General features: G+C 35.9%; 1 protein-coding gene across 7 annotated transcripts in view; it reads right to left on the bottom strand.

The window, feature by feature from the left end:
• LOC125657528 (Kv channel-interacting protein 4-like) overlaps positions 1–16,956 on the bottom strand; it is a 190,611-nt gene that overhangs the window by 86,860 nt on the left and 86,795 nt on the right. For 2 of the 7 annotated variants that reach the window (XM_056149400.1, XM_048888163.2), the window contains exon 1: positions 12,789–15,612. The exons of the other annotated variants lie outside the window; for them this stretch is intronic. In XM_056149400.1, the coding sequence (XP_056005375.1) occupies positions 12,789–12,939 (151 nt within the window). In that variant the 5' untranslated portion in view covers positions 12,940–15,612. Of the gene's footprint in view, positions 1–12,788; positions 15,613–16,956 lie in introns of those variants that run through there. 7 annotated transcript variants of the gene reach the window in all.

Here is a 16,956-nt window from a genome sequence, read left to right as displayed (position 1 = left end):
ATAAATATCTTTGTCCCTTGTCCGAATGGACAAGTAAAACAAAGTTAATGTTGAGCCCTTAAGTTACTAACATATAATTTAATCTAATTTACCAATGCAACCTGTCATTGAGTAAAATTATGTATAAGATGTTTCATAACAATTGAGGCTGTTTTTGCACACTGATTTTGACTACGGATTACTCCGTTCTCAACGGGACGTAAAACAAACAACCAACCAATAGGGCTCACGGTGAGTGTAACCGGTGGACAGAGGATGCTTAATCCTCCTGGGTACCTGATTCCATCTCTGGTATGTCCAGGGGTCCGTATTTACTCTACTCTTGATTTTGTATTCTTTACAGGAGCTATGAGATTGATCACTGTTCGTTATCTTCACATTCATCCAAATTGAATTATAGTTGAGGGTGATTATCACCTCTACAAGCCTTGATTAGAATTGAGCTGTCTTTGGAATATATATCAACGTGACACAGATGCTAATGCTCACTGATTTAGATCAAATTTACTGGGAGATGAAACCATATAACGTGTTGTAAATATTTTCTCACTAATAAAATTACTAGCACTTGATCAGTATTGATGGCTTAAGAATTCCTTTCATCAAACATAAAGTTTCTGAACATTTTCTTAATCTTGATACATGTACAAATATATCACATTAGCCAAGTGAAAGAAGTGGTTTGTTTGAGACCAGTCATCTTCTCAATACAGTCTTCCATATAGTACAAATAATAACAGATAATGTATAAATCGTGTTTCTGATATCACAGAATGAGATAGGATTAACTGAACCATGTCTTCTTGAAGACATCATGGTTTCACGTTATAAAAAAAACACTTGAGTTTATTGTGTAGAATAAATAGCATATTTTTAATTTTCTAAAAGTTTATGAATAGAAGCTTGATTATTTCAGATAAGTGAGTTCTCTTCGATAAAAAACAATATCGATAACAAATACATGTACGTAATTATAATATATCCATCAAAACTTGCAAGATGTTATTCAAATCAATCATCTCTATGTTCATCGGGAACGAACTACAGCAAAATCCGAACAATCTTTGAAGACACCTTGTGGTAAGAAATTCGAGTTGTAGACTTGAAATAGTTCATCTGTCGTCTGCTTATATTACAAATCGGTCTGATCGAAACTAGAAGGGGCATCTTCGTTGATCTTTAAACGTTTTTAAATTAGATTTTCTTGTCCTTTGAGAAGGCAATGAAATATCATTCCATTGTGAAACAAGACAAAGAAACCCATGGGAAGCAACCCTTACCGCGCGGACATCTTGAATAATGTTCATAAATGTTTTGACGTTAGCGGTCTTCAGTGAAAAATCAGAATTAAAAAAAAAACCATAGAAACAAATTGTAATTATATTTGTACCATCATCTACTCAGTACAAACTTAGAAGAATAAAATGTTACATCATATCAATATTAGACATCGTATGTACAGCCAAGAGTCGTAGCATTCCTAAGGGACACCATCTAGCACAACTTATTTGATCGATATCATGTATGATTAGACATTTCTTACACTGCAAAATTAGCAGAAACACGCGCGTCTGAAGCTCATCACTATAAACACTGAATTGATGTAGCATGTAACAATCACGTAATTTCATCCTTTAAGTAAACACAAAATTATCTGAACATCCACGTCTTAAATTTTTATGACAATTATCCCGGTCATCTGACTATAAGTAAATGTTTTTAAATGTTTAAGACTACATGTCAGACTTCATACTGTTCTCTTTTTCACCCTTTGCAACTTATTTTCACCTGTCGCGGTAGCTCGGTGGTAGAGCGTTTGGTTCGTGACGGGAAGTTTGCGCCTCAGTTGTGCCACGGTCGCGTCAAACCTAAAACGAAAACATAGGTAATGATTGCCCCTTCGCTTCGGCATTCAGGAGCGAAAATCACGGGATCCCTCGTCACGGCAGGCGTTGGCACGTTAAAGAACCCTTCCTACGGCCCTGAGCGCTAATTTGTGGTACTTCACCTACAGCTGGTGACGTCTGAACATAAGTGAAAAATTATTGGAGGGACATACAAACAAACTTACAAACTTATTTTCCCTTCATGTTCTCGTTAATCAATTACCAATAATTAATAGTTCCGGGGACCCCGCACGGTATAGAATTCATAAGCTCAATCTAGAAGTTTCTCAAGCTCACTAGTAACATCAGCAACAAATAAATCAATGCTAATTTCCTGAAACAAACCTATATACTTTGTAATAAAACTGGTGACCTAAAAACGGTTGAAATCTTTTCATTTTCCTCCAAAGTTTACTCCAACAAGTCACATTAGTATATCCAGAATATCACAAATAAATGATAAGTCATGTAGTTCTTAATTCTCTTCCTGGTGGTAAAATAAGTTCAAATTGAGCTGTGTATGGGGAGGGGGTGATCATACTAAGGAAGCTCGCATGGCTGGTGGAAAAGTGGATCCCACAAATCCGTCTGTGTTTCTAAATGCTCTAAAAAGGGGAGGGGGTGTAATACAAACTTTCCCCTCTTTTCTTTATTAGATATTCTGTATGATTGAATGTCATAATGAAAGGATTAAGCACGATGATCACTAAATAAATAGATCCTGGTGACCGTGACTTTTGGATGTCAAAATATCCTTCAAGTGTAATTTCATTGCTAAAGGGACTGGTTCACGAGTTTTGAAAAAAAACATTTTTTTCATTTTTGATGTTAAACATTAAAAATAGAATTCATTTGATGTTGACAGCCAAAATTTTGACCTTCTGAATGCAAGAATAAAAGCAATATTTTAGCCTTAAACCTGTGTTTTGTAAACAAAGACTCGAGTCTTTTATATATATTCAAACAAACCTGTGAAATATTAATTTTGTAATATACAGCATCTTAATTTTGCATAGTCACAAATTTTAACTTTTAGATGACACATTTTACCCATAGAATGCTTGAAATGTGAAAAATATAATAAACTTAGATCAATATCCATTTCTTTTGAAAATTTCGTAAACAATAACATACCACAATCTTTGTTTACAAAACAAATAATGAACTCTCTAAAATAGGATTCTGTGATAATATATAACCTTAATTTTCATTTGATAACCTTTAAACACATTAGACAGTAGATTTTGATCATTAAAAGTGAAAAACAAAATTTTGGGGGAAATCGTGAATTTTTTCTATAATCTTGAAATCAAGTTGTTACCTGTAGGCATGAACAGAGAGACATACCAACGGAGGGGTTTCTCCATTTCCGCTTTCATTCAGAAGTTTTTGTTGAAATTGATATAAACAAATATGATTTTTCTGAACTCATTCGAGTCCCATGGGAAATCATATCAGTGGTTGACTTAACACGATTCAAAAGACTTCTCATGGACTTTGGAGATTGGAGAAATTTGAGGTGTTAAATTTCGTTGATGTATGTTCTCTAAGGATTTCAGCCCAAACTAATGTGAAAAATTGGCAAATCTCAAAATAACTCGCGGCTTATAAGTAAGGAAACAAATCCCTCCCGCTATATGCTAGTATGCGTAATTCTTTTTACGAAACAATGTCTCTACTACGGCAGCTGGTTTTACCTACGTATACGGAAACAACAAAGTGCGGTGTTCAACTTATCATAGGTATCCTTATAATTTTGGGAAAAAAATAAAAAGAATTAGCTTATGAAGTGTGCGAGAACAATTTTAATGACCCAAAGGTCTACTACATTGTAGAGATAATGAGTCGCTTTTATCACCATATTGATAATATTTTGACAATATTAACCCTTACTTCCCCATTTCTGTAATGGACGGCCTTTAGAGCTATATTTATCAATATAGTTCAACTTTTCTAAATTGAAACTTACATAAAGTAATCAAATCACGCTACAGCAGAATCCAGATACTTCTTAAATTAGACATTGCACGGGTATTCATGTTCTTCGAATGATTGCTGTGACACAGACATTTATTTGCAAGCAAATAATTGACATCTAATTGAAATTAGCTCATTTGTAAATAATGCACGCACATCATGTAATGCAGAAGAAATGGTGATTCGATTTTGGATTAAACATTGGAAATTTAAAAGCATTCAAAACGTGACTTTCGTGCCAGAAAGCTATATTTAGATGTTCAGAAACATTAATCAATAATCTTTATCGTCAAAATTACCATTTACTTTTCAACAATTTCAATTTATCAGGGTAGATTATTAATCAACCTACAAGATACATTAGCTTCCGTTTCCGGCCATGCGCAGAGCAATCAATCTTACAACCCATTTCACTGTCAAAACATATTGTGTGAAATTAACTTAAGCTTTCAAGAGAATTAATTCAATTGATCTTGGTAAATGTTCGAGTGTTCTGTAGAATGCATAGAACACTTTGTTTCCACACCTTTGATTGATTTATATACCAGTATCAAAGTAAAGCTATGGTGACTGTACAGGTAATCCTTCAATAATTGGCAGAGAAAATTATATTTTATCGCAAACGTCAGAACTTTGGTCTCCAGATTGAAATAAGTGTGATGGAATCCTTATAGTGCAAAACACACTTGCCAAAACCAAACTGATCTTTTTTTTTGCACTCACTAACCGATGAGGTCTCAAGAAAACCAAGGTTGTAATCTGATAGACCATCATCTGCAGACTTACGAACCACCATCATCGTTGGTGACTCACCTGATAAGTGAAAAAACTAGATGTGTCCATTTGACATGAAAAGGTGTACAACCAATGAATTACCATCATGTAAATCGGAACAAGAAAAGGGGTTGATCTGATTCACATTTACAGTTGGAATAATGGCCATAAATCTGCTGAAAGTAGATCAATTGTTATAAAACTTGAACACGATCTGCATCTCTTATGAAATTCCGGATAATAACAAGCTCTGTACCTACTGTGTGTATTAATTGCAGCAATCAAATGGCTATGTGTTTGTTTTGTTTATTAAAACATAAGCGGAAATTCTACATAAATGCTGCTAGTCTACTGATTTTTATACATATATCAAATGTAGTTTTATTTAAACGGAATGTTTTCCATTATTTATGTATGTCAATGTAAAAATGTTTATTTTAGTGCTATAAATTGAAAATAAACATGTTAGTAAATTATTTTGTTTTATTTCCATTTGATTCAAAGGCGTTTTCTGTATTTGTACAAATATAATATCCTGCACGAGACACGTGATTGGCTGTGATTTTAAGACAGCTACGGTTATTGAATAGTAAAATAATCATACCATATTATTGAACGTATTACTCTTTTAATAACTCGAGTTACGAGGCCTACTAAAATAAAACGAAGACGACTTCTTCCACAGACCCCAATCTCTTTGACCCTATCTTGCCAAGGAACCAGGGAATACTGTTTGTGTTGTGGTCCATTTCAGGTTCCTTGTCGCTTCCTGGTCGTCCTTTGTATACAGACTTATTCCTTGAAGACATCATGATTAACACCCTTTCAAAGACATAACCGACTTGGGGACTAATTTTTGAAATGTCAACGTCGTTTATAACAATTTCAAAGTAGCTGATTTTACAGGCTAATTGGCGCCAAGAACGCACTCTGTCAATAACCTCATTTTGACCATTTATCATCTTTCATTCAGTGACAATCCACACGAAATATGACTTTATTAATACACTGTTAATCCTCGCGATATTCGTATAGATCATCAACTGAATTATAACGCAAATCATAAGCTGCGGATTTCCCCCCAGGAGAGTTAAAAAGCTATTACTTTGTTTCATGTGCTGACTGTGGTGAGTGACACACACGAACAGTAGAAGGTAGCACGATGACACGGAGCAAGGAACACCCGGGGAGCTGAAGTGATGTCAAGAATAGAAAGGTTTTGGGGAAGGTTATGTCCCCTTCAAATAGTAAACTTGAGTTATGTACGTGTAAGAAGTTACAGATATTTCACTCTATCTGTGCATGTGCAGATTAAAAAAAGATTGGAAAGGTAGTGTTTTGCGGCCCAACTTTGCTTTAATTTTCTAAAGTGTTACATACATGTCGAACGAACAAAAGATTCAGATAATATTTGGATTTTAAATTTTGTCATATGGCATTGTTTTCAGGGAAATATAAGTAAAAGTTATCAGATTTTTTATAACCTTCTTTTATTACATGTACATAGGTTCTCCTGGGAATAATTTTCCTCCGACAATGTATTCTCAGAATTCCCTACCGTGAAAGTGAGTCTGCGCACTCAAGCAAAAACAAAACCATGCCAAAAAAAAACACCCCTAAATGCTAGTGACCAAGATCACTATTATCGAAACAAGAGATGTTTGTAAAACACATATGCCCCCATGGTGCAAAATTGAAAAGGGTTATACAGATACATCATTCAATTGATAGTAGTATCATCAATTCAAAATATTCAGCAGACAATATCATCTTATGTCAGGAGCAGATAATATCTTATGTCAGGAGTGGATTGACCATGTGGCCTAAAATCAATAGGGGTCATCTACTCTTTATGCTGAACCAGTGTACCAAGTTTGGTGTCAATCAAGCAAACAATTCTTAAAATATAGGAGACAATATATTACTACGTCCAGTTCAACCCTTGACCTTTGACCATGTGATCTCAAAATCAATAGGGGTCATCTACTCCTTAGGATGTACCAGTGCACCAAGTCTCATGTCTGTCAAGCAAAGGGTTCTCAAGATATTAAGCGGACAGTATATTCCTATGTCCAGAATAGATTGACCCTTAACCTTTTGACCTGGAAAAACAATAGGGGTCCTCTTCTACTCATAACCAACCCACATATGAAATATCATTATGATCACGTGAAAGGTTCTCAAGAAATTGAGCGGACATGTGGTCTACCGACCGAACGACAGGTGCAAAGCAATATGCCCCTCTTCTTTGAAGGGGGCATAATTATATAGTGTCCAATTCGAACTGAATTACTGTGCACAATAGACAAAATACGAAGCAGTGAGACTACATTAAGTTTTGCATGTCTCATTCGAAATGTCAGCTCTAATGCCAACGTTTTGGCAATGGAACGCTGGCAACTATATCCCTTCGTATACATACAATCGAATTTGATATCACTTTTCAACTATGTTTTAATGATTATCTTTGTTATTGGTATATTTTATTAAATTTTGCTGTACATAGACACACCCTTGCCTTTAAGAACACGTGACTGAGCAACATCAAAAGATCTATCTACATCGCCCTGCTGATTTTTAGAAAGATAAAGATTAGTGTGTAACAAACTTATTAACAAACCAGCGATTACATTGAAACAAAATTTTCAATCTGTTTATAACAAATGTGTTTAAAGCTTTGCCAAATACTGCATCCATTTTACAGAGGCACTAAACTTGCTCTTCCCGAAAATCTTCATTTGCAGTTTTTTCTTATGAACATGAACAGTCAGGTTTCGACAACTGTCGTCTGAATACTTTGATATTGAAAATCCACTTCAAACATAAATGTACGTAAGCATCAGATATACATCTTACATGTACTGATTTCAATTTTTACGTCTATTTATGATTATTCATGAAATATGTTCAAACTCGCGTTCAGAGAGAAATAGCCTACTTTAGAAAAGTTTTTTTTATTATTATTAAAATGCTACCCTGGTACTGCCTTGTTCTATACCCTTACGTGCGGAAGTTAGCTGCTACTCTCGACAACATAAGCAATTACAGACGCCTACATTGACATAATTTTCGTTCCACTCTATAGCAATCTGCATTTTTATAGGAAAAATTAAAGGCTTTCAAACTAGACTGCAAGCATATGCGCATCTCGTATACAGTCAAGTTTATTGTTAAAGAAAGCAATGTTTGGATTTACTTTTTAAGAAGTATGAATTTATAAACTAAATTGAAATTCTAAGCTTTTAATCTTTATAATGATTACTTTACTATAATTACATTTATGAAATACAGAATCCATTTGCCATGCAAAACTTTTTATTCGTATAAAGCATGTAATGTATCTCTCGAATCCATTATGGCAAAGAAGAAAATATCACCGTAATATGGTTTTTAAATTAATGCATGCGTCCTTATTCTCGATCCGAGATAATCTGCTCTCAGAATATATGTTATAAAATAGGCCCTAAAATCCAACAAAGGAGAACAAAACAATATATCGTATGACCCTGTAACCCTAAAAAGGGAATCAAACAGTATCAAATGGTCCGACTAATCCAACAAAGGGGAACAAAACAATATATCGTATGGCCGTAATCATACAACAAAGGGGACCACATATTATCTTATGGCCCCACTAGTCCAACAAAACAATATCGTATGGCCCTATCAATCCAAGAGAGAGGATAAAACAATATGAAAAAGATGAAGATAACAAACAGTGAGCAATCTCATAAATCCTCTAAAGAATGAACAATTGAGAATAGGGCGAACACGGACCACAGAAAACAACAACGGTGGGATCAGGTGCCTAGGGGGAGTAAGCATCCCCTGTTGACCGGTCACACCCGCCGTGATATATATTCCAATAACTGGCCTTGACAACTACAAAATAATACATGTTTTTGCACGGAACGTATTTCTGTTGAATATTATCACTTCTTTAACTGCACGACATCAGTAGACTTCCCTTATATAAAATGAGATATTTATACTTCATCATCTACATGTATATGCGCATGTACAACAAGAATAGTACATTGGATATGGAAAAAAACCAAATTTATACTATAGATCAGAGAAAACCCATAAAGGTCTTCTATCAAAGGCAATGTTGGAAATGCCTAATTATCATCAGATACCATAATGTTGTAACCAGGACGTTGTTATACAAGAAGCCATTATCAAAAGTCTATTTTTGTATCGAAGGCTACACAACACCCTGTATGCTGAACCTGAAGCCGGAAATCTGTTTCCATCTCCATAGAAACAGCTCAATTACTGCATAGTGCGAAAAATGACGTGTTGATTGGCTGAAATCGGACCCGGATGGCATGGAAAAGGAGACTATCACTTCGTGTTATTAGGTTTGTCCATTACTGCTCTCATCTCCCCAAAATGGATAAATAACGTTAATAATGCCAATTTACTGTTTATGAAAAAACCAAACGAAAAATAGGAGCAAATTTTTGACAGATGTTTTTCCAGTTGCAGAATCACTCGATGCTTTTTATTAAAACAGGGATTCGCAACAAACCGTACTCCGACAAGACAAGGGGTAAAATGACTTCAACCTATAGTAATAGTTTTAAAAGTTACACTTTTAGAATACTTTAATGGACATTATATGTTGTATTATTATGAAATGTGTGTGTCAAAATCATTTTACAATATTGATAACATTCGTTCTATTCGTTTCACTTTTAACATGACACAAAGATTGACTGATTGTATATTGTTTAACGTCCCTCTCGTGAATCTTTCACTCACATGGAGACATCGTCATTGCCGTTGAAGGGCTGCAAAATTAATGCTCGGCGCTTATGGCCTTTGAGCAGGAAGGGATCTTTATCATGCCACACCTGCTATGATACGGAGCCTCGGTTTTTACGATCTCATCCGAAGTACTGCCCCACTTAGTCGCTTCTTACGACAAGCAAGGTGTACTGAGGATTCTAACCCGTGTTCTCACGGGATCATGACACAAAGAAATGAATCAAATGAAACAAAGTGAATTTAGTCAATGTGGAGCTTTCATGGTGTCATTACATGTATCTTGGACTATCTTCCATTCGCTGTCCACTTGAACTCTTGTTTATACAAGTGCATTGATCTCAAAAGTGACGATTCAGTGATAAGGCGCTTATTGCTATTTTACATACAAAGAATAGATATTCGAATTCATCTTCGCCACACACCGCGCAGAATAGCTATTATGTAGAACTTGAAAAGTACATTCAGTTTAAAATATGACTACCCACAGGCTCAGAAAAAACATGACAACGTATTTATAGCATACCGACTCGCAGGAAAATATTATCGAACATTATAAATTATTCATCAGTCGTTTATGTACTTGAATTCAAACGAGTGGCTGCGGGAAAAATACAGATATCAATTGTTTCCTTATCCTGATGGGCAGAGAGAATGTTAAAACAACAGATGTGATTTATATTCTACGGATAGTTAATGTAAACTTTTACTCATTTCAAAGCTGTTGCTAGATGCATCATCTGTCATTTAAGATTAACTTCCCAGGATGTTCCTGGTTAATGCGACACTGAGCGATTTCCAAAGTCACAAGAAACAATATAATTATATATATATATATATATATATATATATATATATAAAAGGTGAAGATAACGAACAATGATCAATCTCATAACGCCTATAAGCAATACAAAATAGACAGTTGGCAAACATGGACCCCTGGGCACACCAAAGGTGGGACCAGGTGCCCAAGAGAAGCAAGCATCCCCCGTCGACCGGCCACACCCGTCAGGAGCCCTATATCCTGATCAGGTAAACGGAGTTATCCGTAGTCAAAATCATTGTACCAAGAACGGCCTAACAATCGGTGTGAAACATGTCAGACAGCATTTGACCCAATGATAGGTTGTATTGACGAACTATATACACATGTATATAGAGAGTGTGTGTGTTCTTCATTAGCGCGAGTATGGGATTGGGAAATTTTGGCAGTCTAAAACGACGCTCTGACGGTAAATAATGAAGGTTTATTTTTCTCATATTTTACCCATAGTTCAATGCAGTAATGTAGTAGCTTTGAAAATTTAGAAAATTATCATTTGAACTTATATTACACAGGCATCCAAAAATACTTTACACCATAAGTGTTTAAAATCAGAAAGTTAGATCAAACGAAATATGAACAAAATCATAGAAAATATATGACATCATAAATGAATTACGTCACCGCAGTATCTTACACGGGTGTCTTACACCAGTGTCATATACATGTAGTGGTAAGAAAGAAATATACAGCGTGACAACAATCTGGGTAATAGAGTGCCCCTAAACATGAACACAAATTTCGAGAGAGTTTACAAAAATAATGAACAGTGATCAATCTCTGAACTCCTGTAAGCAATACAAAATAGAAATTTGAACAAACACGGACTCTGGATATACCAGAGATGGGATCAGGTGCCTAGGAGAAGTAATAATCCCCTGCCGACCGGTCACAACCGCCGTGAGCCCTATATCTTGATCAGGTTAACGGAGTTATCCGTAGTCAAAATCAGTGTGCCGAGAACGGTCTAACAACACGTCAGACAGCATTTGACCCAATGGTAGATTGTATTGGCAAACTAAATCGTTATAACGACCATAGAATGTGCGAAATGCTTACTTTAAACGAGACTATTCAAACCCTTGCACCATCAACTTGTTTGTCCTTGAAAAACGAAATTTAGGTATTTAGAATGTTGGATGGAGTCCTTTGTACATATTCATTTCGTCAGATAAATGGAGAATCGCATAACATATTATACAACAGTACTACACTACACGGGAGTAACTACTACAATACATCGAAAGTTCGAACAGGTGTTCAAATTGCCGGGGGCTTTCACCACTGCACCACATAAGCAAAAGTTTCTAATGGACTAAACTCAATGCTTACTCTCTTACTGGCTTAAAAATGAGAAAATAAGTATAAACCGTGTTACAAGCAAGTTTTTTTTTTTCATTAGGAGGCTCATGAATAAAGTCCAGAACCTTGGAGATAAGACAGTTCGGCATTCTTATGATAGTTTTCGTTCAAAGACGTGGAAGACACAAAGGAAAGACAAAAACCACTTATCGGGGCGGGAAATTAATTCGCCTGTCTGAATCCCTTAAACGAATTCCCTGTGTTGATTGAAAATGTCAAAATTGTCTATTAAAGTTATGTAACAATACTGAAGACCTGAGCATTGTTTATATCCTATTTTAAGCCCAAGACAGTGTATTCACCGCTGAGGACTTCGTTCGAAAATATACCTAAACCTTCAACTGCATATCTTGATATCATTGGTTGTATTTACTGATACACATTTTCTGCCATTAACATTGACGAATGACATCCCTCACATCAACAGAGGTTTTGTTATTCAACCCACCAAACACAGCACACCTATGTTGTTAAAAAGATTTCCTTAGCAAAATCCAACAACAAACAAACAACTAAACTATTTACAAAAATTAGAACGTTCAGAGAATGCAAACCTCTGCATTGATTTAGATCAATTTTCCGACCCAGCAAAAGTTGACTATAATTATGCTCTGACACAACCTTCTTAATAAAAACCGAACAAAACATACAGCCTCATTAGTGAACCTAACTATCAATGTATAAGGGTTTTACAGTAAATAAAAATGACATCCGTTGCCGAGAAAGAATGATTGAAATTGGTTGTTTTTATGTTTAATTTAAAGAAAACTTCAGAAATGAGAAACTCCCTGGCAATTTGTTTTAGTTTCATTGAATAATAAAGCTCACACAACGTTTATAAGCGCATTAAATATAAAGGGTAAATGCAACTTGATATTACTGAAAATCTATATATTGCATCAGACCATATACACTGCATTGGTTTTCATTATTAGAGAAGTGTGTCTGGCTTTATTCATGTTTCTAGGGTTCCCAGACCTAGGATTTGAATAGGGGTTGTGACGTAGGATCACAAGACATTATTTACCACCCCACCATCTTTAAATTAGGAAACCTAGATGTGTGTATTTTTCTTTTATCGACTACTTATGTTATCATGGATTCGATCCACGTGGACATCATTCCGCCTGCCTGTCGTTGAACACCTGTTGCAGTATAAAATTCTAAATTCGGACACAATGTAAATGTTAGCTTACCTATATCGAACAAGTAACGATCGATTATCTTCATGATGCGACTTCCAATCGCACAGATATAATTCATCTCTTTTGTACGCTGTTTGTCTCGCACGAAGGGTGTGGTCTCAACGACACTGGCAAGAGCCTCACTGGAGGACGACTCCTCCATAGAGACCAAATCTCCCGCCAAAAATATTGAACGTTTGACCTCTCACCTACACGCTCCAGCAATGTCACTGACCGAAAACCAAAGGAACCGCCGAATCATGTTGATTCTGAATATTTAAAAATCCCGATATTCACGGAGTACTATACGACTTTCTTCCTGTCACAAGGTCTTCCAACAGAGCAAATAATCCACATTAGCGGGGGAAATCTCACTTTGTCTCAATTCGTCGACCAAGCTTCTCACATTACTAAATGGATTTTTAACGCGAACTCATGTTCTAGGTAAATTTATACACGGAAAAAATCCCAAAGAAATCCGATAAAAATTTAGCGTGGTTCAACCTGTTGCTCGTAGAAATGACACATTCTTCTTGGAGGACTTTTAAACGCAATTCTTCGCCGGGTTCCTAGCGGAGATTCTGATAAGTGGTGACAGACCTTTCGCTTTGCTGCTTAACACTCTAGAAATATTCCAGAAAGTAGTCCCCAGGAGGCTGTTCATGACACCGAATCTGCAACGCTATCTGCTGAACGATGTTTTCACAAAATTGCATCCAACATCATTTCAAAGGACATTTAATTTAGATAGCAACATCACAATGGAAAAAATCCTTTTCTACCTTAACGCTATTCACAAACTCTCTGTATTTTTTTCAAAACAATCAACTGAATTTTATTTTCCCCTCTAAAATACTTGAGGAGACAACAGCACCAATAGCTCTTACGACATATTTACAAATACCAGTTACTGCCCAGCGAAATTGACTTTCAATTTTCACTATTAGTCCTCCGAGAATAGCGTTTCAGATGCTTTTCCAATATTTTGGATCATCATCTCATGTTTCGTCTTCATACGTTTTGTAAGAATTCCTAAAAACCTGCTATCGTGATATGGGGAATCCAATTATTGGTGATTACCTAACGTACGGCGATTTTTTAATCCAAGTGTATCAGCTCAGGTACAGTGTAGCTTCTATCATGCCGTCCTTACAACCGCCAATGACGAATGAAGTTTCAGTGACTTCTTCATTACTGCATAACGCACGCAGATGTCTCTTGTCATATAATACATTTGGTCTGTTTCTTTCAATTTGTTATGTAGTTTCTGTTGTACTAACGCATTAAATTCAACTGGACTGTTTGCTGTCTACCGAGTGCAACACTTCTTTCTTTTTTTATTTTTAACTCTAGTGACTTATTTTTTTCTCTCTCCTTAATTATGATTAATTAGATGCAATTTTTTTTCAATAATCAATAGATGTATCATCACTTGTAAACAATGGATAACATCCCTGTTTGTTGTCATATACAGGTACAAATAACAAACAAAGAGGAAAGCAGCTGGCTATCCACATATCTCTTTTTCCAATCTGTGTCCAATAGTTTGCAAGAAGAGTGCAAAACAATCAAAATATTTCGTGATTCCGCATCATTTATGTAAGGCGCTGTAGGATGAAGAGATCGATCTATATGGAAACTGCATTTATAGAGGAGAGCTACACGACCTCGGCCAGGCTCAGCTACAATCACTTAACTGATTTGTGATTTTAAAAGTCTGATGTCATTGGGGTAGTGGGCCTCTTATAGAGTTGACAATCGTTGGTCCCTCCCCCCACGATTTTTGGGTATAACATGGACCATTTCGATGGAGGATGAAAAAGGCGCTATGAAAACTGGCAATACTAACATTCCTTCAACTAAATATCCCAAGGCTATGATACACGCTTGATAATATATTCATACTAAGATAACCAATTTAATTTTTTTCCCCCCTGTTTTCATGAAGTGCATTTCATTTTACCAAGTACCCTGAGACGACGTATGTTTATGACGTTTATTAACTGTTTGATTTTATACAGATTTGATTACAGTGTCGATTTCTGATAATGCCATTATTATCTCTTAAAGTTAACAAGTTCATCATGTACACTAGTGGATTTGAACGAAAGCTGGCGAGAAAATGACGCAAATTTTAAATCTGTACAGTATTTTACATTTCATAATCTATGTTGCTCAGTTCATCCTTTTTTTTTTTACACACAGTAATTCGGAATATTTTGTTCACTTTTGCTACCCAATCTCCTTCCGATAGTATTTACTTTTTACTAGCCGATAGGGAAAGGGAAATTTTAGATTGTCAATTAAGAAAAATAAACCAAACTAATATACATGTATATGATATACACAGACAGCAGGTGTGACCGGTCCACATTGACCTGTTGCTCTAAAGGTGCTGAATTTTTAAAGATTCATAATTCAAGTACATGGAGTGCCATTTTATTCAATTTAGTTATTGAAAGAGCAAATTTCATCTCCCTCTCCGTTTGTTCGTCTGGCTGTCTGACAAACGTTCACACATGGTGTGCGAGTATACACGTGCGGTTACGTTCCGGAATGAGTAACCTCTACTAAGTGGGAAATGATTTTCATGATGAAGAGAAGTTAATTATTGGGTAGGAGACAGTCCCCGATTGGTCTGACACTTGTGTTAAGATAAACATGTCGCAAAACCAAGACGACGCTTGGCAAATGACAGCAGAAGAACAAGGACCGGCCGATAGGAAACCATACGATTTACATTTAGTTTCTCCATAATTCTGTATTAAGAGGGAATTCGACCCATCGATCACACAGAGCAATGCGCCAAGTTTGAATTTATAGACACATCTCTGCAGTCATTCTGCCTACTGCTTAGCCTCACGTCAAGTCCACCACTTAAATATTGTTCTTGCATGCAATTGCACAACGTTAATTGGCACCACATATCCTCTCCTAAAGCTTTCAAGTCAGTAAAATATGCATACATATGGCAGTTTATTTTGAAGAGTTAATATGCAAAAACACATCATGTATATTCTTATTCGTGTCAAAACACTAGAAGTACATTAACAGAGATTTTCCAGTAAATCAGGTAAAGCAACATATCTACCAAAAAATGTCAGATGATTATTCAGAAATACAATATATATAGTTTGAGTTTATTTTTATCCAAAGACTGTTGCTGAGGATGCAGTGATATCCAAAATAGATCGCAGATGATATGCATATGGCATCCCGATAGGACCACTTGCAAGAGTGCAATAGCGTGTTGTCACACAATACGGCGTCCAGCTGACAAAACTATACACATCGAGCTGACGCAACAGTTCTTATATACAACGCACATAGTTGCAGAACGTGCTATCATGTAACACAATTTTGCATATCGCACTAGAGCAACTTCAAACAACGCCGCGCTCGCGCTACGTTGCAATTGTAAAGTTGCAAAAGCGCAACAGTATGTTCTGTAATAACGCGGTGAAGCCACGTTGTAAACTTGAGTTAGAGCGACGGCGTTGTGTGTAAAGTTATGTTAGTGCAACGGCGTGTAAAAGGTGAAGATAACGAACAGTGATCAGTCTCATAAATCCTTTAAGGAATACAAAATAGAGTTGTGACAATATGGTCCTATCGGGACATTGTATTTATGACGTTACAGTAGGATCACCCGAGTCAGCTTGACCCTGCTGTTGTTGAGGTAATTTGATTTTTAAAAAGATTTTTTGCAAACCTTTGAAAAATTTGGACCACAAATTGTGGCCCAAAACTAGCCCTAAAGGGTCACAACATAACCAAACTTTAATTCACACAACATAGAGATGCCTCAACACCAATATGAATTACATAACCTTGGTGTTTTGGAGAAGGTCAAGGTCATAAATCATGGTATGAAATAGAACAGTTTGCCATAAGAAATCTATATACCAAAGGTGAAAGCACTACTTACATTTAAAATGATATTTAAAAGGGCAAATTTTCTTTAAAGTAGGTCAACTCCATAGTCAAGTTCACGAGGTCAAACAACACACTAGTATCAAATGAAAGGCCTTGCCATAAAGAATTTATATACTTTAATAATGCACGACCTTAAATAGTTCTGGAGATAATTAATAAGTTAGGATTTTTAAAAGTAGGTCAAACCCCAAGGTCAAAAACTTTGGTTACTATAGAAAAGTCTTGTTACATGGAATAAACCTAT

This window comes from Ostrea edulis, chromosome 9, assembly GCF_947568905.1.
Source record: "Ostrea edulis chromosome 9, xbOstEdul1.1, whole genome shotgun sequence".
Lineage (NCBI taxonomy): Eukaryota > Metazoa > Mollusca > Bivalvia > Ostreida > Ostreidae > Ostrea > Ostrea edulis.
Note: the sequence above shows the minus strand (reverse complement) of the source record. Positions and strands in the feature narration are given on the sequence as shown.